Source organism: Akebia trifoliata, chromosome 2 (assembly GCF_017979445.1).
Source record: "Akebia trifoliata isolate Shusen 1 chromosome 2, ASM1797944v1, whole genome shotgun sequence".
In the NCBI taxonomy this organism is placed as follows: Eukaryota; Viridiplantae; Streptophyta; class Magnoliopsida; order Ranunculales; family Lardizabalaceae; genus Akebia; species Akebia trifoliata.
The window spans coordinates 11,539,952-11,563,851 of NC_141376.1; the positions used below are offsets into that span (position 1 = coordinate 11,539,952).

General features: G+C 35.5%; 1 protein-coding gene across 1 annotated transcript; it reads left to right on the plus strand.

The window, feature by feature from the left end:
- Positions 1-1,884: 1,884 nt before the first annotated feature.
- LOC147409549 (cyclin-dependent kinase C-2-like) lies at positions 1,885-23,586 on the plus strand. Its single transcript, XM_086430121.1, has 12 exons — positions 1,885-2,121; positions 15,936-16,017; positions 16,655-16,745; positions 16,856-16,885; positions 17,096-17,205; positions 17,657-17,729; positions 17,823-17,943; positions 18,075-18,192; positions 20,289-20,428; positions 20,685-20,742; positions 22,471-22,541; positions 22,630-23,586. Exons 1-12 carry the CDS (start codon positions 2,012-2,014, stop codon positions 23,201-23,203), a joined length of 1,578 nt encoding a protein of 525 aa, XP_086286247.1. The 5' UTR covers positions 1,885-2,011; the 3' UTR covers positions 23,204-23,586.
- Positions 23,587-23,900: the final 314 nt, after the last annotated feature.

A 23,900-nucleotide genomic window follows, 5' to 3' on the forward strand; every position in this document is an offset into this window, starting at 1 on the left:
AATTTGAAATTTGTGGGTTTTTATAAATAGAAATTATTATTTATAAATTGAAGATTATTTGAGTATTATTTATTATTTAAAAATAAATTGTATTTTAGTTTTATAAGAAATAATATATTTTATTGTGTTTGATAATAAATAAGCATTTGAAACATGTAAATAATGTATAATATGATTGTAACGGCAACAAAGACAATTTATCAGTTTCAGCAATGTGTAACAAACATGATTCAGCATCTAAACAAACAACTTTTTCAGCACTTAAATTCAGCGCTTATAAGTTTCAGCGCTTAATGCTATTCAGCACTTATTTTTTTCAGTTTAACAAACAACACCTAAGTCTAGTCTTACTAACTTGGTAAGATTTCAAATCTTACTAGGGTCATTGAGCTCACCTTGTGGTATAAAAAAAACATGATCCCATGCGATACTCATCGGAGAGTACAGAATTCTAAGAACATTGATTTGTTTTTTCACCATTAAATTATAATTTTTTGATTGGAGTTCACTAGTAGTACATTTTTAAAACCTTGGATTAAGCTCCAATTTTTCAAAATTTTGCTTTTTTTTTGAATTTTTGTTTTGGATATGAGTTTTTTTCATGAAATCTATAGAATGTAGGGGTGCACATTGGATTGGGTAAATCCGAGAATCGAACCAATCCAAAGCCTTTTGGATTGGATTGGTTCGGATTGAGCATGGTTTGGTTTGGGTGCGGACTGTATATAAAAAAATCCAATTGATTTGGTTCGGTTCCAGATTAGGAGTATAATAGAACCGAACCAATCTGAGAACCGAATTAATCCGAAGTATATATATATATATAGGCATTAAATAATTTCTAACGCCATTAAAAATGATTTACAAGAAATGGACGGTCCACGATTTTTCAACTTGTAAACTGGGGCTAGAAGTTTTGGAATTGTCTGATTTTTGGTGAGGATGATCTCCTCACCATAGAGATCATCCTCACCAAAAATCAGCCCATTCCAAAACCTCTAACCCATGTTTTGAAAAATGTTATGCCAAAATGTTTGTTGCTGAACGGGACCCTATATATATATAGGGTCAGGTTCAAAGGACAACCATTTCTACACATATAGACAACGTGTTTTGTCTTATATGGGCAAAAATGTTTGGAATGAACTGATTTTTTGTGAGGATGATCTCTGTGATGAGGGGATCATCTTGGCAAAAAATCATCCCATTCCAAAAACTTGTAACCCCATCAAAATTGATTTACAAAAATTGGACGGTCTAGAAGTTTCATAATGAGCTGATTTTTGGCAAGGATGATCTCCTCATCACAGAGATCATCCTCACAAAAAATCAGTCCATTCCAAACGTTTTTGCCCATATAAGACAAAACACGTTGTCTATATGTGTGTAGAAATGGTTGTCCTTTGAACCTGACCCATATATATAAATTTCAGTTGAAATTTAATCATACAATCATTTTCATTTTAAAAATAGGCATTATTTATGATCTAATCTAAAAAGTTCCTTTTTTGAAAGAAAAAATAATAGTTTTTATATTTTGAAAGTATGAGAACCGAGAACTGATCCGAACCAAGGTTGATTTGGATTGGTTCGATTCTATAGGATAATTAGATTGGCTTGATTCCAAATTTTTAGAACCGATTATGTTTGTTTCAATTCTAATTTTGCAAAAATCCGAATCAATCTAAACCATGTGCAAATGTGATTTTAGATTACCGATTTGATAATCCATTTGAACTCAACGACCCTTAGTAGGATTCAAATCTTACTAAGTTAGTAAGGAAAGAGTTTCTTTCATATCCAAGTTGTCAAACAACCAGAAGATTATTTTCCATTGATTTTGTTTTCTACCATAAGTCCGTAAGTCCATAACCAAATTATTTATCCCCTTTTTGAAACACTAGGGTTTTTATTTTTCGGGATTCGGGACTCACGGCCTTGAACCTGGAGTGAGCTAGGGTTTCTTTCACTAGTTACTATCAGTCTTGGTGTTAGGAAAGGCTTTAGACGGATGGCTGTGGCGGTCCCTGGACAGCTCAACCTCGACGAAGCCCCTTCACGGGGGTCTCGAAGTGTCGAATGTTTCGAGAAATTAGAGCAGATCGGTGAAGGAACTTATGGGTGAGTGAAAATCTTCTCCAATTTTCGAACTGATTGTTATTAATTTTGAGTTACCTTTATTTGGGGTTGAAATATTAGTTCTTAATTACATACTGTTTTGTGCGAATTACGTTTTTGATATCGAATTTCTTGGACTTGTTGAGTATGTTGTCAGTTTTACAAAATGATCTGTTCGAAAAATGAGATAGTGTTGATGAAATGTTACTAAAATAAGATAAAAACCTTGAATTGTTGAACCATGAAATGAAATCTTGAATTTTAAGGGTGTATGGTTGATTGCATTTCTGCAATGTTTTATTCTTTGCCAACTGATTGCAATGGTTAATGTGGGGAAAAAATGGGAGATGTCAATTCCTTGAGATTTCCCCTAACATCTTGGATGTGAAACATACAATCACTGGTATGTACTCCCTAACTGATGATTATATCCCCGGGCTCTAGAGGTAGCCAATCCTCTATTTGTCACGGGATTATAATGTACATTACTCATAACAAGAGCCACCCCCCCCCCCCCCCCCCCCCCCCTTTTCAAATTCATTATTATTATTTTCTCTCATCTCCCTTTCTAACTGTGGCGCTTTCTATTTATAGGTTGCTTTTTTGGGTGTGAGTAGGTTAATTTATGATACATCCGTGGATAGTTGATGTCTTCTCACATACCCTCATGAAGTTTTGTGGACAGTTAATACCCGTTTAATGCATTCCCTCCTTACACATTGTTTTGTAGGCGGCAGTTGTGGCCATGGTTTAAAATCTTGTTTTGATATGATGTTTTGGTTTTTTCAAAACCAAAACGATTCCGAAATATTCCCGAAATGTTCAATACAATTGATAAATTATGTTAACCTTCTAAAAGAAGTCTTTCACATAAGACTATGGTCAAGGGACATGTCATCAGTTTCAAAACACAGGGTATCTAAAATATTTACCAAAATATAAGGTTTTCTATATAAATAATCCAGTCTTCCAAAGCAGACCAAGGTCAAGGGCATGTTATCTTTGTTTTATTAAGCAAATAAATATAAATAAAGAAGAAGAAGAATCCGACTACCTCATCCAGTTATGGATACTCCCCCCTTTCTCATTCTGATTAAAGGAAAACCCCTCTTTGTTAACCTAGCGATTCGATGATCCATGTATCGTACAATGGTTGAAGGAGAAATCAAGATGGGGAAAGAGGAAGATGGAATCGAATGATGGTTGAAGGCCTTGTAAAAGAAGAGATGGTTGTAGTGATATGGCGTCAACATATAAACATAATCGTCTCTCTCTCTCTCTCTTCCTTCCTTCTCTCCCCATTTTATTCCCTTTCTCTGATTTCCCAGAGAAATCACCAAAAATAATCGAAGTTTCGATTTTCCGAATGTTTCGTCTCGGGATGTGGAAATATCGAAATGTTTTGTACAAAGCATTACAAAATGATACTAGATTTTGAACCATGGGGGTGGTACAAAATCTCGATCTTGCCTTTAGTCTCTATTCTTGACCGAGTCAGAATTGGAATTGTTTGCTCCTTGCCTCTTAGGTGGGGACATGCAATTGAACTCTGATTATCAAGTTAGTAAAAAATTTGATAGAGTAAGGAGTAAGGGTAGAGAAAATTGCGTACATTTGCCTTTAAATGAATTCTTATTTATAGAATTTAGAATATTTGGGTGTATCAAAAATTATTCTGTTGATAATACACTCTGATACTGGCACGTGTCAGCATCATACTGAGTCTAGTTCTCTTATACTTAAGTGACATGGATGCTCATAGAGTTTGTTTGTATGTTCTGGGTTAGTTAACTGCCTTGACAATTTATCTGCTTTTCATTATTTGGTTTGTCTAATGCAATATTGGAAGTGATTTAAATATTTCCTTAAGTCTTCTATGGACTTAAGAAGGGCCATAAGTGGAAGTGAGGGAAACCTAACTCTAAATAGAGCAAGGAAAAAAGGAAAGCTGAGGGAAAATTTGTTGAAGGTCAAAAAAATGAACGGGAGAACTCAGAATAACTTTGACAGTGTTAAAAAAAAGTACAAAAAATATATAAAGATTGAGCGAAAGAAAATGTAAAAGAGGAAAATTTCCTGGTGTCCTTGGAAAAGCTCTAAAACACGTGACCAATCAAAGAAAATGAGTATTGACTAATGAAAAAGGAGAGTTGCTAGAGTTTAATTGGATAAGAAGAGCTTGAGAGAAAATAAAGGTACTCAAATGGTGGGAAGTTTATCTATTTATAGAGAAAGGAAGAGGGATGATTCTGCATTCGAAGTCGATGATTCATAAATGATGCAATTATGACCTTGTACCCTACGCTTCGAGTGGAGCAAATGGCTGCACCATCATTGTGTTGTTGTACAATCGGCCCAAGATCTTACATGTGGCTTATTACTCCATATCAAAGATGTTGCCAATCAAAGAAAATGAGGATTGACAGAGGTAAAATGGAGAGCTACTGGAGTTTAATTAGAGAAGAAGAGCATGAAAGAAAATATAAGTACTTGAATGAAGGGAAAAGGTCTTATAAAGAAAGTTGAGGGGATAACTCAACACTTTGAATCGTAAATGAGGCAAAAATGGTTGTGATTGACGCGCCACGAGCAAAGCAAAATCTGCTCACAATTATGCATAATTGCATTGTTTTACAATGGGCCACTCAGGATCTTACATGTGCTCCATCACTCTCCCCTATCAAACGTCAAGCCACACAGTAAGTGATGCGTGAGCCACTATACCAAGTTCCAGGTGGCAAGACATATTAGCCTGCCACATGTCAAAAAGTGTGAAACCTAACAGTTTTTCACCTATTGCATCACCTCATATTTGTTTTTCTCAAAATTTGAGTTTCTCACTGAAACTTATGCAAGGTTTCAGCCTAAACCTATGGTCCCTTTTCCTGAGAGGGGACATTTGTGGAACAAAATAAATCTCCATTGAAGTTCGAGAAACTACAAATCTAAGTCCAAGAAATCCTTGGGATGTTTTTAGCATTAGAATGAAAATTAGCGTATGATATGGACTAACTTGAGAACATGACATGCTTTTTTGCTTTAAGGGGATATGAAAAGCCCACCTGAGACAGATTGTTTTGAGAGAGTTGGGTAGGTCACCCGCCTTGATGAAAATGGTTGACCAACCACTATAACATGGAGTAGTTGGTCTACTTAATAATGGGTATTGACATGCTGTCAAGTTAAATCATCTGTCTGACATGAAGAATAGATAATCTGCCAAGATAGTTAATTAACGTAGAATGTATAGATAAAATTTGAGTAGCATTTACATCATCTGCGTATGGGAGAGGTAGATTCGGTATAATGTTGACATGTGTCAACATTAATGAATTTTCTCAACTGAATAATTTTCGATACTCCTAAATGTTCTGAATCCTATAAATAGGGGTTCATTTGAAGGTAAAGATACCCAATTTTCTCTACCCTTACTTTTTACTTTGTCAAATTGGACACGTGTCACTATCAGTGAGTGTGTCATCAACCAAACAATTTTTTAACGCACGTAGGTAATCTAAATTCTATAAATAGGAGTTCATTTGGAGATAAAGGTATGCAATTTTCTCTACCCATAATCTTTATCATGTCAGATTTTTACTAACTCGATTGTTGGAGCACAATCATAAATTCCCCATCTGTGAGGTGTGGAACAATTGATACCAGTTCAGATTAGGTGTGGAACAAAGATTAAAGGCATGATCAATATTTTCAAATGCAATTGCATATACAATTTCTAGACGTAAAATTGTATGTATGTCATGACATGTTCTTAGGTCATTGTGGCTTGCATAAGTATGTGGTGGCATATGTGCGATTGTAATATGTGATCGCATATTTGCCAAGGGTCAAAATTTTGACTTTTGGGCAATTTATTTTATATTATAATAAATACCAATTATTACCTCTCCATTTCAACAACACTAACCTATTTCTATTATTATTTTTACTCGATTCTACTGTCTTCTAAGTTCTAATTTGTTTTTACAATTTAACTACATTCTTTACATTTTCTATTCCTTAAATCATTTGCATCAAGCTTAAAACCAAGAATATGTGGGTTGCTTAATGCTCTCTTACTATACAATTGTTGGTAGTTAATACCTTTTAACGTCTTCACACATACAAACATAGAATTTTGTGGGTTTTTCGTGTTCCTATTGCGCTATCAAAAGATGATCAAAGGATATGGATGTGATTAGGAGAGGTTTTTCTTAGTTAAACCATTTCCTCTTCCCTAGTGCCAATTTCCTTCATGGATTTTCTTGCTACTTGCATCTGGGGTCCCAAAGTTCTATCGTAGGTAGATTTTTGTGTTTGGTTAGCCATTTTGGATTGAATTTTGACCACTGGTCATTTGGTGAAGTAAGGTTTTATAATGACTTAAGTTTTGTTTCCTTTGTAATTTTGAGGATGAGGTGGTCGACCATTTGTTGATTCATTGTACCTTCAGTAGGGAGATCATTGTCCATACTCACTGGGCCTTCCCTGAATCCACACTTGTACTTATCCATTGTTGGCATATCAAGGCCTTCTCTCATAGGGAGAAAATTTTGTGGGTACTGGCACCTTTTTTTACAATATGTTGGGACGATATGAACAAAAAAATCTTTGAAGGGAAGGTTAAGTCTCTTGAAAAAGTGATCATTGGGATACTAGGTTGTTTCTTCCACGTAAGCTTTTTTCAATGAGTTTAAAACATTATTTTTTTAGGATTTTCTATTTAAATGGGACCTTATGTATTTGGACCTTGGTTAATTTTGGCTATTTTGCTTTGTCTCTAGGTAAGTCTCATTGACCTCCTTTTTATCAATAAAAGTTATATCTATCAAAAAATAAATAAAGTGGACCACTTTTTCTTTACATTTTTTCTTCTATCTTCCTTCTATTTGTATTTTTTTCCAAGGGTAGGTAGTTGGGGCTTGTTTAATGGCTTCTTCTTGTGGTGTTTATTACCTTCATGCGTGTTTTGTGGACAATTAATGTCTTCTCACCACATGGTTATGGAGTTTTTTGGGCAGTTAATGCCTATTTAATGTTTTTATCATTGAGTTTTAAGTTTCATTTCTTGAATTAAGTGTCTTTATAACTTTTTTACCAAAATTTGTTTTGGGAACAATTTGTCTAACCTTACAAAGATCAAATCCTTATGCCCGCCTAATGCATCCCCACAATACAAGTGGTTTTATAGATGATTAAGGGTACAAAATCTTGATTTTGCTTCTAGTCTCAGTTCCTAACCTAGTCATGACTGAAATTTGTTGTTCCTTACTTCTTTGGCTAGGACCTACGATTGCACTTTGATAATCAAATCAATTGAAAATTCGATAGATAATAAGTATGGGTGGAGAAAATTGCGTACATTTGCCTTCAAATGAATTTTTATTTATAGAATTTAGAATACCCAGTTGTGTAAAAAATTATTCGGTTGATAACACACAATAATACTGACATGCGTCACCATTATACTGAGTCTAGCTCTCTTATGCTTAGATAACATGATCGTTCATAGAATCATCCTACATGCTCTAGGTTAGTTAACTTCCTTGACAATTTACTTATTTTTTATTATTTGGTCAGTCTAATATAATATAATATTGGAAGGGATGTTTAAATGCTCCTTAACATCTTCTATGGACTCTAAAGGGGCCATGAGTGGAAGTAAGGAAAACTTATCTAAATAAGGAAAAGGGAAAGGAAAACATAAAGAAAAACTCATCGAAGGTCAAAAAAATGAATGGGGGAAACTCATAGTAACTCTAATAATGCAAAAAAAAGTAGAAAAAAAACAAAAACAAAAAATGAGCAAAAGAAAATGCAAAAGAGAGGAATATTACTTGATGATTGATTGATGAAAAAAGAGAAAGTTGCTAGAGCTTAATCAGATAAGAAGAGTAAGAAAGAAAATAATAGTACTCTAATTGGTATGATTATGCACTTCAAAGTCAAATGAATCATAAATGATGCAATGATGACCTTGTTCCTCACGCCTCAAGTAGAGCAAACGATTGCAACATCATTGTGGTGTTGTACAATTGGCCTAAGGTCTTACATGTGGCCCACCTCTCTATATAAAATATTTGATCGTCTAGAGAAAATAAGTATTGACAGAGAGAAAAAGAAGAGCTGTTGGAGTTAAATAGGAGAAGAAAAGCATGATAGAGAATAAAGTACTTGAATGAAGAGAAAAGGTCTATTTATAGAGAGAGTATAGAGAGATGACTTGACACTTATAATTTTTTGATAAATGGTGCAATGATGGTTGTGTTCCACACGCCACGAGTAGAGTAAAGTCTGTTAACGGTTGCACCTTGATTGCATTGTTGTATAATGGGCCACTTGAGATCTTACACATGGCCCATCATTTTCCATATCAACTGTTGAGCCACACTATACCAAATTTCAGGCGCCAAGATGTATTGGCTCTGCCACATGTCAAAAAGTGCAAACCTAAGCATATTTTTTAAACCTTTTTTGTCACCACTTTGCGTTTTTATCAAAATCTTAGTTTCTCGCTAAAACTTGCATGCGGTTTCGGCTTGAGGAACTCGATGTCCCTTTTCCTGAGAGGGAACATTTATTGGGAAGAAGAAAAATCTTCACCTAAGCCCAAATGAGAAACAACAAATTTGAGTCCAAGACATCCCTAAGGCTTCTATAGCCTCAAATGAAAATCAACTATGCAATGGATTAACTAAGCTAAAAAACACACATGCTCCGTTGCATTTATGGGACATGACAAGCCCACCCAAGACGGATCGATTCGATAGAATTGGACAGATTGTCCACCTCTGATGAAAATGGTCAACTTGCCACTTTAACAAGGAGTAGGCGGTCCACTCAATAATGAGTATTGACATGTTGGGCCACATTTTCTGTTGACATGAAAAGTAGATAATTTGTCAAGGTAGTTAACTAATCCAGAATATGCAGACAAACTTTGACTAATGTCCACATCATCTAGGCATGAGAGGGTTAGTCTTGGTATGATGTTTATAGGTGTCAACATCAATGAGTTTTATCAACCGAATAATTTTTTATGTTTTAAATTCAATAAATAGGAGTTCATTTGAAGGCAAAGATACCCAATTTTCTCTACCTTACTCTTTATTTTATCAGATTTGACACGTGTCAACATCAATGAGTGTCATCAACCATATAATTTTGATATGTTCGAAAAAATGAAATGGTGTTTGATGAAATGTTGCAAAAGGAAAGTAAAAAACCTTGAATTAGGGAATCATGAAATAAAAGCTTGAAAGGAATTTGGACCCCAAAATGTACAATATGCTAAAATTTAAAATTGAATTTTAAGGGTGTATGGGTGATTGCATTTCTTTAATTTTTTTATTTTCCGTCAACTGATTGCAATTGTTAATTTGGGGGAAATTGGTAGACTTTGATTCCTTGAGATTTCCCCTCACAACTGGGATCTTGTTCTTGGATGTGAAACCTAAAATCACACATGGGCACATAAATCCAAAAAATAAAAGTAAAAAAAGAGAGAAACATATACCATTTTTTGACAAAGATCAACATCCCTAATTGATTACTATATCCCCAAGCTCTAGAGATAGCCAATCCTCTATTTGTTGTAGGATTACTATGTACATTACAAGCCCCCCTTTCAAATTCGTTACTTTTTCTCCCATCTCCCCCCTTTTTGATTGTGGGTCTTTTTATTTATAGTTTTTTTTTTTTTTTTTCTTTCTGGGTGTGAGTAGTTTAATGCTCCCTATGGATACATCTGTGGATAGTTAATCCTTTTAATGCCTTCTCACATACCCGTTTTATGGGCAGTTAGTGCCCGTTTAGTGCATTCCCACTTTACACATGGTTTTGTAGGCAACCGTCTACAAAAACTTGATCTTGCCTTTAGTCTCTGTTCCTAACCTAGTCATAACTGGAATTGGTTGCTCCTTGCCTTTTCGGTGAGCACCTACTATTACATTCTGATAATCAAGTTATTAGAAAATTCAACAGAGTAAGGGTTGAGAAAATTGCGTACATTTTCCTTCAAATAAATTCTTATTTATAAAATTTAAAATATTTGGGTGTATAAGAAATTGTTCGGTTGATAAGAAACACCGATACTGACACGTGTCAACATCATACTGAATCTGACTTTCTTATACTTAAAGTGACATGGACGCTTGTAGAGTTTGTTTGCATGCTCTGGGTTGGTTAATTCCCTGGCAGTTTACATGCATTTCATTATTTGGCTAGTTCAATCCAATGCAATATTGAAAGGGATGTTTCAATGCTCCCTAAAGTCTTCTATGGACTCTGTAAGGGCCATGAGTGGACGTAAGGGAAACCTAACTCTAATTAGGGTAAGGAAAAAGGAAAGCGAAGGAAAAAAATTGTCAAAGGTAAAAAAAAATGAACGGGAGAACTCGAAGTAACTATGACAGTGAAAAAACCCCTAGAGATTGAGCAAACTAAAATGCAAAAGAGAGAAAAATTACTTGGTGTTTTCATAAAATCTATAGAACACGCGGCCAATTAGGAAAAAACGTGGATTGACTGATAAAAAAGAGAATTGCTAGAGTTTAATTGGATAAGAAGAGCATGAGAGAAATTAAAATACTGAAATGGAGGGAAAGTTTATTTGTTTATAGACAAAGAAAATGGATGCTTTTGCACTTCGAATTTGATGAATTATAAATGATGCAATTATGACCTTGTTCCGAGTGTCTCGAGTAGAGCAAGTGGCATTACCTTCTTTATGTTGCCATACATTCGGCCCAAGATCTTACATGTGGCCTATTACTAGAGAAAAGGGAGAGCTGCTGGAGTTTAATTGGAGGAAACGAGTACGAGAGAGAATATAAGTACTTGAATGAAAAGAAAAGATCTTACTAATAGAAAAAATAGAGGAATGACTCAAAACTTTGAGTTCGTTGAATCGTAAATGATGCAATGATGGTTGAGTTTCACATGCTAGGAGTAAAGCAAAATCTACTAACAATAGCACCGTGATTGCATTGTTTTACAAAGGGCCACTCAGGATCTTACACGTGACCCTTCACTTTCCCTATCAAACATCAAGCCACACAGTGAGTGATGCGTGAGCCACTATACCAAATTCCAGGTGGCAAGACATATTGGCCCTGCCACATGTTAATAAGTGTGAAACCTTACAATTTTTCACCTTTTGCATCATTACCATTTTCGTTTTTATCAAAATTTGAGTTTTCTCGTTGAAATTTGTGCGAGGTCTCAACCTAAGGGACCTGTTGCCCCTTTTTCTGAGGGGACATTTTTTGAACAAAAAAATCTTCATCGAAGTCTGAGAAACTACAAATTTGAGTCCAAGATATCCTTGGGATGCCACAAGTATTAGAATGAAAATCAGAGCAATGTATGGACTAAACTTGAGAACACATAACGTGCTTTGTTGCATTTAGGGGACATGAAAAGCCCACCCGAGACAGATTGATCCGCGAGAGTTGGTTAGGTCACCCACCTATGACGAAAATGGTCGACTTGACACTCTTAATATGGAGCAGTTGGTCCACTCAATAAGAGTATTGACATGTTAGACTACATCTGTTTGACATGAAAAACAAATAACTGCCAAGGTAGTTAACTAACCCAGAGTATGTAGACAAATTTTGACGAATGTCCACATCATCTAGTTATGGAAGTAGTCTCTTTGTGATGTTGACATGTGTCAACATTAATGAGTACTATCAATCGAATAATTTTGGGGAAATTAAAAAAAAAATCTAAAAAGAAATAATTTTTTTGTATTTATCAAAAAGAATCCAAATCGGCACTTTAAGTGCCGAAATTGTTTATTTGAGTCCCTCCTTCCTTTCTTGATTTCCCTCTCTCCAGCTCCTCCGACAGAATCTTCACAAGGTACACACACATACATATACTTTTCATGATCAATAATGTAGATCATGATCTTGATCAAAATTATTAAAATCATAATGATCAAGATCTTGATCATTTTCTCATGATCAAAGGTTTTTAGTTATTGATCGTTTTGATCATGATCAAAGGTTTTTAGATCATGATTTTAATAATGTAGATCTTGATGATCAAGATCATGAAAAGTATATATATGTGTGTCTAATGTACTTTGCGAAAATTCCGTCGGAGGAGGAGGAAAGAGGGAAACCAGGAAAGGAATGAGGGAATCGAATAAAAATTTCGGCACTTAAAGTGCCGATTTGGGTTTTTTTTGATAAATACAAAAAATTTATTTTTTATTTTTTATAATTTCCTCAATAATTTTTTATACAACTTGATGTTCTAAATCCTATAAATAGGGGTTTATTTGAAGATAGATACCCATTTTTCTCTATCTTCAATCTGTCGGATTGGACACATGTCAACATCAGTGAATGTGTCATCAACCAAACAATTTTTTATGCACCCAAGTAATGTTAATTCTATAAATAGGGATTCATTTGTAGGGTAAAGGTATGTAATTTTTTCCACCCATAGTCTTTATTATGTCAGATTTTTACTAATTCAAATGTTGGAGTACAATCGTAGTTTCCCCACTAGTGAGGCAAGGAACAATTGATATTAGTTTAGATTACGTGTGGAACAGAGATTAAAAGTATGATCAATATTCTCAAATGCAATTGTGTTTATGATATCTAGATGTATAATTGCATTTGCCATCATGGCATGTGCCATCACATAAAGAGTCAAAAAAGCTCATTTGAATTCTTTAAAGCTTTTGCTCCAGTAAGCCATGTGGTCGAGACTCGAGATTGGACATGAGAACCTTGTGCGGAGAGTTCTCTTTCCCTTCAAAGATCCTGATGTTACGCTCCAACCAAATGTCCTAACAAATGAAAAACGAGGTTAACGACCATACCATGCTTTTCTTGAGAGGAAAACTTTAAGAGTCCAACATTGAGAAAGAGTTTTTTAGTTAAAAGAAAAGATTGAAAACACCAAAATATTTTAAATAATGAAAGAAAGTGAGCCCAAACTTCCCTAAAAAGAGCAATGAATATGTAGGTGGTTAATTGATTTTTTGATTGATTTGCAAAGGGACAAAGTTTGCGAATGGGATTCCCCTAACCATGAGATTGTCCATTGTGAGAATTATCCCATGAATAATGAGCCTAATGAAGGAATTTTTGTACCCCAAATGTCTACGTCAGGCAAGGGATAATTGAACGAAGGAGTCATGGCCATCCAAAAAGATTTCATAGAAAAAAACTTTAGGTTTGCTAAATGCTAGCTTCCAAACCCAAGTGTCTTCTGCCAAATGATGGAATTGGATCAACTAGTCTGGACATGTCTTGAATTTCCCAATCATTGAAGTTTCTTCTGACGCTAAAGTCTCTTGAAATTTGATTCTCTAAGTGGATCATGAACTCCTTACCTGGAGTTTCTTTTTGTTAAAAAGCATTGGATTAAATTGGAATTTGATTTATGAGGGAAAGAAACCGCACCATCTATCTTCCTTTTCCAAACACTACACCCATAAGTTGAAAATTTTAAACTACTCTCCTAGTCGAGGGGATCAACTCCGTATTTATTTAAATTAATATTATCATGCATTATATATTTTAATTTGATAATCATTAGAATATAGCATTTTTAGAGGTATATTTTCAAGAAACCAAAGATTCATTTAAAGGGAGATACCAAGATTAGAATGTAGACCACCAGCCTATTGTGTGGTGTTGCTGCCAATTTGTTTTGCAAGGTTCATATGAGGAACTATTTTTGAATAGGCTTAGAGTGAGGAGGTCAATGTTTTGATCTTTGTATCATACATGAGTAGCATATTTGAAAATGCTTTCTCATATGGGTAAGGGTCTGTCTGTTATAGCTTCTAGCTTCTACTTCAGGCTTCTGTGTCTAGGAGAAGCAGAAGCCGAGAGCCTGGAAAGCTGCGTTTGGGTGAATCTTGTCTGTTACAGAAGCCGCAACTTCACCCAGAAGCCTGAAAAGCCTGTTTGTTTCACAACTTTTATTTGCTGGATTTTGGAATAATGACCAGAATCCCCTACATGTATAAAACCTTGAAGCTTATCTAGTTTCAAACAAGCTAGAACATTGGAACAAGCAAATATATTGAGATAAAAATGATTACATGGAGAGATTACACATAGTAATTAAAAAGGAAGGGCTGTATATGGTCAATTACACATAGATTAAAAGAGATTGCATTAAGAGTATAAAGATAAATAAGAAATCGGAACATACCTTAGTCGTTGAAGTGAAATCGGAACCCACAAATCGCAAAACGAGCAATAACCTACAACCAAGATTCATGTCAGTTTAAAACTTGAAAATTTTATTCTCAATGAGCCAAATAAACCTCAGATGGGTATCTAAATGGCAAGTCAATAAAAATCCACAAAAATCCGATGAACCATTCATGTATATCAGTCTTGAAACACACACAGACCAAGAAATATATTTAAATCAAAATCATAATAAAGGATTGAAATCAAAACGTGCATCCAAACAAAAAATAGACAATTTTTTTATATAATTAGAATAAGAGATGGAAAATCTTGTAAAGTTCAGATTTTGATCTGAATCAAAGCAAATGAATACACGTTTTGATCTGAATCAAAGCATCTTTGATTCATATAAAAATCTGAACTTTACTCAATCGGTGACTTCAGTGCTCCATAATAGAACAAAGTAGAACATTTTTGCTACACTATCATGAAGGTCCACAGAACATTTTTTCGGTATATCAATCTGAACATCCTATGTTATTTTTCAGAACTTTTATTTGAAGTTTTGAAGTTGCTTCCAATAAAGCAATTGTTTATGTGTTTAAAGAAAAATTATTACAACAAATAAAACTTCTAATACATTAAATGATTACTTAACAAATAATATATGTATTATCATATAGATCTGAAATTTACAAAATAATATGGTACATTAAGAACATAAGATTCTAAAAGTTGGTACGAGGTCGAAGAAGATATACTGAAGATAGGATCAACTTTGTTAAAAAAAAAATTAACCTAGAAGTTGATTCATCTGACTAGGGGTTGGAAGATGAAGGCATTCAACTCATTTTTACTTAGGGCCTATGAGCATTTTTTCTAAGATGAGTACTGAAGATGGAGATCTTCCCATTTAGAGTTAGGGTCTTGTAACAGTGTGTGTGTGTGTGTGTGTGAGAGAGAGAGAGAGAGAGAGAGAGAGAGAGAGAGAGAGAGAGAGAGAGAGAGAGAGAGAGAGAGACCCAAGGGTGGAAATGATTGATTATGGTGCTTGAAGAGAAGTGTAGAATGGTGATGGAGCCTGAAACTCAAAAACAAAAACAAAAACAAAATCTGACGATCATACAGTGGGACTCACATGGATCTGTCTTTAAAGAGAGAGATGATGATGATGAGGATTTTTTACCTTTGTTAGAGGAAGAGAGACGCTGAAACAAGAGGCCTAGAACTGTTCTGAAACAGAGAGAGGCTGAAATGAAGATGGGCGTTGTGGTCATTTCCATAGAGCCGTTGTTACGGTGTTTGAGTCCGCGCAAAAGCTCAAAATAAAAGCACCTCAAAACCCGCTTCAAAAAGACGCTGACCAAAAAAAGCCCAAACAAACGTGCCTCTGCGTTTAAATGCCAGAAAAGTCACAAAAAGCCAAGAGCCAAAACCGAAAAAACAAACCCTAACTGCTTCCAATTGCTTGTGCATGCTTCGTATGAGGAATTATTTCAAATATTATGGCTGTATAGTGTTGTGAGGTCTATGTTTTGGTCTTTGTAACTCCCTTTACTTAGGTTTCTTTGAGCTATTTACACATCGGTTTTGAAGAATTTAGATGATTTTTTAATGATTTTTCTTCTGTTGTTTCCATCATTGTAGTCAAGTATTCATGGCTAGAGAAGTCAAAACAGGGGAAATTGTTGCCTTGAAAAAGATACGAATGGACAATGAAAGAGAAGGGGTATGCTTCTTTTAATCATATATATCGATTTCTGCAGTTTATAGTTTATTAGTTATGAGTTTGGACTTTTGTATAAAGTTAGCAAGGAAATTGCTGTTGGAAGTAATGACACACAAACACACTGATGCAGGACAAGTAAAAACTAGGAGCTATTTTTTAATGTCTTTGCGAGACAGCCTTTTTCTTCCAGTTCTAATACGACCTTTTTACTAACAAGTAAAACCCTCAGAATTTTATTTGAGAAAAAAAAAATGCAGCAAAAGATTGTGTTTTCAAACTAAACACCTTTTTGTAGCAAGTAAATCAGATTTTTGAAGATTCTGGCAAAAAATAACCTCTGGAAGAATATTGTTTGGGGAAAGATAGGTGAGATCACCAAATATGCCCTAGAAGTTTGCTTTAACAAAGAGAGATGCACACAAACACAAAGATGCACATAACACCATTTTTCCTTGTTTGTTTGAGCTCTTTTGGTTTTAATGAAATTTTACACTTCATCATCATCATCGAAGCCTTATCACTAAGATTTCGGGTCGGCTAATAAAATTTTATAGTTATGTAAAAACAAGAGTCAACTTAAAGGCCTTTCTATCTTTTCTCTTAAAATATATCTGAAACTTTTTCTATGGTTCTGCAGTTTCCAATAACTGCCATACGTGAAATAAAAATTCTAAAGAAGTTGCATCATGAAAATGTAATTAAACTGAAGGAAATTGTTACTTCTCCAGGTAATTTTATCTCGTACCAAGTTATCTGTTTTCCTCTATGTTAAAGAAATAGCTCAGGTCTTCAAACTATTTTATTTGGTCTTGAAGTTTTTTTTTGCATTGTCTTCTAGGTCCTGAAAGGGATGTGCAAGAGAAGCCAGGTGAGTTGTTGCATGCAATCCCATTTAGCTTGAATTGTTAAATTGGTTCTGGTTCTTCTCATCTGATCATGATCTTCAATAAATTACAATTTCTCGTTGTTGCTGTCATTGTTTGGATTGCCAGCATAACATTAATTCTACTTCGATGCCAATTACTTATTTGATGTGAGAAAGTTTCTGATTTTACTTGCATTTACGTGGGGACTACAGATGGTAATAAGTACAAAGGTAGCATCTACATGGTATTTGAGTACATGGACCATGATTTGACGGGCCTTTCTGATCGTCCTGGGATGCGATTTACAATTCCCCAGATCAAGGTATTATAGATACACTTATCTTCAAGAAATGTCGGTATAGCTATAATTGTTTCAGTCTGACTAGCCTTTCTAAGTTAGTAAGGATTCCACCCTGACTAAGGGTCCTTGGGTTCACATTGTGGCATCTAAAAACATGATCCGATGCTTCAGGGTTGTAGAGGACAAAATTCTATGAACTTTCAAATATATATATATATATATATATTTTCTCTCCGTTGAATTCTAATTTTAAATTTAAATTTAGGAGTTCTGTGGAAGTTCAGTAGTCTTCCATTTTAAATTTAAATATTTTGTTTTTGGATCTGAGTTTTTTCCATGAAATCTAGAGGGCTGTGGTGTTGGATTGCCAATGTGGCAATCCATTTGAGCAAAACGGCCCTTAGTAAGGCTTAAAATCTTACTAAGTTAGTAAGGAAAGTGTTTTTCTAATCGTTAACCCTTTTTCTCACAGTGCTACATGAGACAACTATTGACGGGGCTTCATTATTGCCATGTCAATCAGGTTCTCCATCGTGACATCAAAGGTAATAATCAAATCCAGTTACATCTTTTATTGAATCCTGTTCTTGACTTTTTTTTGTAGCTGAGAAACATTTGTGCTACATCTGTACTCGCAGGATCAAATCTTCTAATTGACAATGAGGGCAATCTGAAGCTTGCAGATTTTGGCCTTGCTCGGTCATTCTCCAATGACCACAATAGCAATCTGACAAATCGAGTTATTACTTTATGGTATAGGTAAATATTTTATGTTAATAACCATGACGAGTAATATGGATTTCAAGAAGTTAATAATTTTTCTTTCTTTCTTCGACGAATATGCACCACCTTTCATTTTAATTGGTTCAGGTTCATAATGCTTTGGACAGACCTCCAGAGTTGCTGCTCGGAACCACGAAGTATGGTCCTGCTGTTGACATGTGGTCTGTCGGTTGTATCTTTGCTGAGCTTCTAAATGGAAAACCAATCTTGCCCGGAAAAAATGAGGTTGGTGTACTGTGCCCATGATTTTTTTATTTTTTTATTTCGGTTGACTGAAATACTTAAGATTTTTTATGAGCTAACCTATCTCCAATCTATCATTACTACTAAGCAATGTTCTTGGTGGTCTGCAATTTTATGTTTTGAGTGGTGATTGTTTAAGCCATTTTTTTTATTGACTGCTTTAACCTTGCATTTCATAATCTTCTAGTGTACCAACTACATCATTTACCTCTCTGTGGGTGTGGGGAGCTGACCAGCCACAAGCTAGCTCTTGAATGCATTGACCTCCATGGGCTACTTGTCACAGACCTAACCCCTCGTTACCTAGTGCTCATGTGGCACTTGAGCTAATCCCCACGACATATCCAAGTCAGCCCTACACAAATTTCCAGAACCGAATGAAACTCATCTTCGAAAATACAACTAGTTATTTGCTCCTCGTAAAAGCCCTGATTAAATGTGAAAATGAGAATCTTTATAAGCATCCTCATTCTTGCATCAAAATTTCTAAAAGACTCAATCCACCACAATGGAAGAGATGAAAAAAAGAAGTAAACTTAATATCAAAATTCCTATGGGTAAAAACATGAATACCATTTTCTCCATGATCTTTACATATGTTGGACTTGAAGGGAATGGGAAACCCCCTTATTGATAAGGTGATCAACAGGGTCAATTTTGTCTAATACCACAACCCAAGAGCAGGCCTTGCCTTATATATATGGGGAGCGTTCGGAGGCCCTAAAGAGAGCCAAACATTTTTCAATATATGGGCTAGAAGTTTTGGAATGGGCTGATTTTTTGTGAGGATGATCTCTCTCTCAATATATATATATGTCTGTTGACCTTTCTTTTGAGAATGCGGACGTATTTTAGAGACTTTACTGAGAAGATGCCTTTTGGATCCCGTTTCCAAACCCGAACGTCATCACCTAGTAATGTCATCAATTCTCCTTTTCTAATAATGGTAATGCTAATTGTTAATGATTCTCCTTTTCTAATAATGTTTATTGTTAAAGCTTAATGAAGAACGACCAATTTTTGGGATGAGAGAGATTTGTTGAGCTTATCTCTAAGTATTTGGTAAAAGTCAAACTGTGTCTTTATTATTAGTTCATACCATTTGAAAAATCTTTACAGGATGTTATCATTAGCATTATAGGCTTGATCTTCTTTTGGTGTAAGCAATTTGATGAGTTTAGAGGTTTGTTTTTTGAGGATTTTATATTTACATAAAGAAGATGACAGAAACAAATTATATAAATAAAAAAAATTATTCTTCTCTTTTTTTTGTTTTGTTGTGGAGTGATGAATTACAGTATTTGCTTATCTAAACAATGAATACAGCAGATGCAACCTTCCAAACAGTTATTGAAGCTGAAAGTTTTTCTCCCAAACAAATGCATGCTAGATCTTTCAACCATTCAAATCTTGAGGACATCAAAGTTCATAGCTCGTAATTGTGTTTGTTTTTTTGTTTCTTGTTGTCTTTGTTTTGTTTACTTTGTACTCTCTTTGGGGTTTTAGGTCACCTCGATCGCCCCCGTAAATAAATTTCTTTTTAATCATAAAAAAAAAGTCCATAGAATTGTTTTTTGATAATATAAAGATTCTGTAAAGTACGTAGTTTATTAAGTTACCATTTGGCATTTCTGGAAGGGCACTTTCATTGTTTGTTCCACCACTAATATTGGAAAATTGAACAGGTTCATTATGACATGCAAATCCATAAAGAAAAAATGGAAAGTTTGTATTTCTATTAGTGGTATGAGTTGACTACTTATAGTTTTCATGGTGCATGGACATATGATCACTTATACATTTTCACTGTAGACTGTGAAGGGGGCCGTCCATGTGATGGTATAATTTAACTGTAATTTGACCTTTTATTTTCCAAATCAATTGGTTTAAAAGTTAGTGGTCTTCTGAGCTCCTATGGATTATAATTTGGTTGTCTTGTTTCTTTTTTTAGTCTGATCTGATATTTCGACCTTGAAGTTTACAATTCTTTACGCATGGTTTCCAACTGTGCTGATCTAGACAGCTGTAATCTTTGTGGAAGCCTCTAATTCAATAACAATCCTTTTGTGCTTCTGTAGCCAGAGCAATTGAACAAGATTTTTGAGTTGTGTGGAGCTCCTGATGAGGTCATCTGGCCTGGGGTTTCCAAGATTCCTTGGTATAACAATTTCAAGCCATCAAGACCAATGAAGAGACGTGTCCGAGAGGTTTTCAAACAGTAAGTAAACTACTACTTAGTGTTTGCATTTATTATTATTTCCTTGAATTGAAGAAGTTGAAAATATATTGATTCTATGCCTCTTTGTCCAGAAGAGTTTTAGTTAATTACTCTACATTACCTGGATCAGCAAGGACATGGGGGAAGTAGAATGGATATAAAATTTACACTTTAATATTGAAGTATTTGATATGGATACAACAACCATTCTGAGGTATCCAGCTAACTTAGTAATTACTCTTATTTGACATTATAGTTTTGACCGCCATGCTTTGGAGTTACTGGAAAAAATGCTGACTCTTGATCCATCTCAGGTATTGTGTGTCAGAGACTTCTTTTGAATGTTATGTTTTATCAGAGGAACTAACAGTTTACTAATACCATAGATGTAGTTAACTCTTGTTCTAATGGTCTTTCAGTTTTCCAATATGTTTATCTACCAAGGATTCTACACATTAACTGGTATTTGCTTGTATCTGATTTCTGTCTGTGCAAATTGATTGTATAACGGTTCTCATGGACACAAATAACAGGTGTTTTAATCCGGATCTTTCGTCTATGGGACAAAATGTCTTGAAGAGCTTTTATCAATTGGCTTTGTTATAGACATTATCCTGTGTTTGAAATGGTTAGAATGTCTGGACATATTTATCGGAATGTTATAAAGTTTGTGTTTGCTGTTTTGGGCTGTTCTTGAGACCCTCATTTGGGTATCTATTGGTAGGCAACCGGGTTAGTGGTTAGTCAACTGGTGCAAGCTTGTTTTTAACTCAGGTCATGATATCAACACTCACAGAGCTTGAATCAAAGCCCTGCCTTCACCTATTTACACCTATTAAAACCATGTTAAGATCTTTTTCTTTTGTTTTCCCTTTTTAAGGAATTGGTAACCGTCTCCAAGTGGCACACTAAATGCACCTCCTTTGATTAATGGTGAAGGCAGGACTTGAACTCAGGTCTATGGTATCAACGCTTGCAAATTTCATCAACTTGCAAGCTGACTTCATTAGAAACCCATCCTTAGCCATTTTTTTGGGACATGCCTTTTTTATGTGCTTTTCTTCATGTTTTCTGACTTATTTTTGGGCTGGAACCTTATTTGTTCCAGATTGTTGACTTTGAGATTTGTGCTAGTTGTGTGTAGTGCGTAGGTATGACTAGTAAAGTAAGTTTGATGGTTTGCATACTCTGATGCAGCTGGACTTTTAGGACTTTCCTATGAGAGGCTTGCCGTCAAACGTACGGTTGAGATGGGAAGAGAAACACACATTTCCCTAGTGATCAGTATGGTTTCCTCGGGATCCATTTTAATTTAGAACCCCCAGAGTGTCCTTTCATCTCAACTGTTTGTCTGATGGATAGCCTCAAGTGTCATTTGAGGCTAATATTTTCCTGGGATTTAACTATTCCCTTTTTACTATGACTCTTAAGGATTGAGAGTGACGAGTCACTGGGTAAACAGGCGCAAGTTGGTTTAGAATCCCTAGAATATCATTCCATCTCAACCGCTCATCTAATATGGATAGCCTCAAAGTGTCGTTTGAGGCTAGTGTTTTCCTGGTATTTAACCATCCCTTCATTACTGTGACTTTTAAGGATCAAGAGTGACAAGTCACTGAGTAAAAAGATGCGAACGAAGGTTGGAAACAGTGGTGGCATCTATGTTTGAGCTAGAAACAATGAATCTCAGACAAGTCTAAGACCGCCAAGTTGCATTGCAATTTGTCAACCAACTAAGCTTCCCAAGCTTTATGTTTCGACAATCTTGAAATTGTTAAGAAACTGGAGCTAGAAAAATTGTTACGCTGTTTTCATTTTTTTTCCTTGTTCATTGTAGGTTCTGGTACCAAAACACGTGATTTACTACCTGAAGTTAGCTGGATGCTTTATTTTTATTTCCATTGTATTCCATTTTCTATTTGTAGTTTTCTTATTCATATTCACTACATACTTGGTGGATGCTACGTTGCAACGATTTTGTTATTTAAAATAGAAATAATATATTTCCCACTATTTAATGTTTTTTTGCCTCTCTTCTCTAGAGAATATGTGCCAAGGACGCACTTGATGCTGAGTATTTCTGGAATGATCCTTTACCTTGTGATCCGAAGAGGTTCGATTTCCCGAAATGGCTTGACTGTTCTTCTCTTTTTTTGTTACAATTTTATAAATTCTAACAACTACACTTTCACACGGCACAGCTTACCAAAGTATGAATCATCTCACGAATTCCAGACGAAGAAAAAGCGCCAGCAACAGAGACAACATGAAGAAATGGCTAAGCGGCAGAAACTACAGCACCCACCACAGCACGCACGCTTGCCTCCCATCCAGCAGTCTGGGCAAGTGCATCCTCAGCTCCGACCAGGATCTAACCAGCCGATGCTTAATTCTCAGCCTCCAGTGGCTACTGGACCTAGCCATCACTATGCAAAGCCTCGTGGGCCTTCTGGAGGGCCAACCAGGTACCCCCCTCAGGTAGGAAACCCTAGTGGGGGATACAACCCAAATCGTGGAGGTCAAAGCGGTGGTTACAGTGGCGGACCATATCCACCACAAGGGTGGGGTCCACCATATGCTGCTGGTGGTATGCCTGGTCCTGGTCCAGGTCCAGGTCCAGGTCCAGGTCCAGGTCCCAGAGGAGGGGGTGGTAATGGTTATGGAGTCAATGCTCCGAATTATCCCCAGGGTGGTCCATACAGAGGTTCTGATACCGGTCGTGGCTCAAGCGCCAGTGGTGGTAATCGCAATCAACAGTATGGTGGTTGGCAGTAATGGGTGAATAATGGTGGCTGTGACTTAAGAGGAACAACCCACTAGAATGAGCTTGGTGAACTCAAGAAAAATAGAGAAGAAAGAAGAGTGAACGAAAAAAAAAGATAGGATTTTTGTGGGTCATGGGGTTTGAGGTTTTGTGGGGGAAGCAACATATTATTGATCAAGTTAGAAACTTACCGAAACATGTTCTCAAAGTTAACTGATTCTGAGGTTAATATTAAGGGATCTGTCAGTCCCCGTTTGATATGAGATAGGAATTCTAAAAGGTGAGCTTGAACTGCTAAACAGATTATCATTATTTTAAGATTTGGGGCTTGTCTAGTCTGAAATAAAAACCAATAATTATTATTATCCCATTGATGTGGAAATTTTCAACTTTATTACAAGGATATTTCATCTTTACAGTACATTGGTTCAGCTCTACCAGAACCCACATTGTTATTGATATCCAAGTCACTGATTTATCGCTTCCATAACTGTTAAGTAGTTGTATTATAGTGCATCACTTTATCCAAATCGTTCCCTTGACATTCACGAGCAGCTTTTGCGGAGAAGTGTTTCCAGCGAGGTTGATGAACCTTAAATTCCTAAGCATTTGATCTCTCATATGCAGATATCTTCTTGTTTCCTATGTAATCTAGGGGTGGAATGGTGACCTTGATGTTCTGAAACAGAACTCCATCAAAATTAGGCT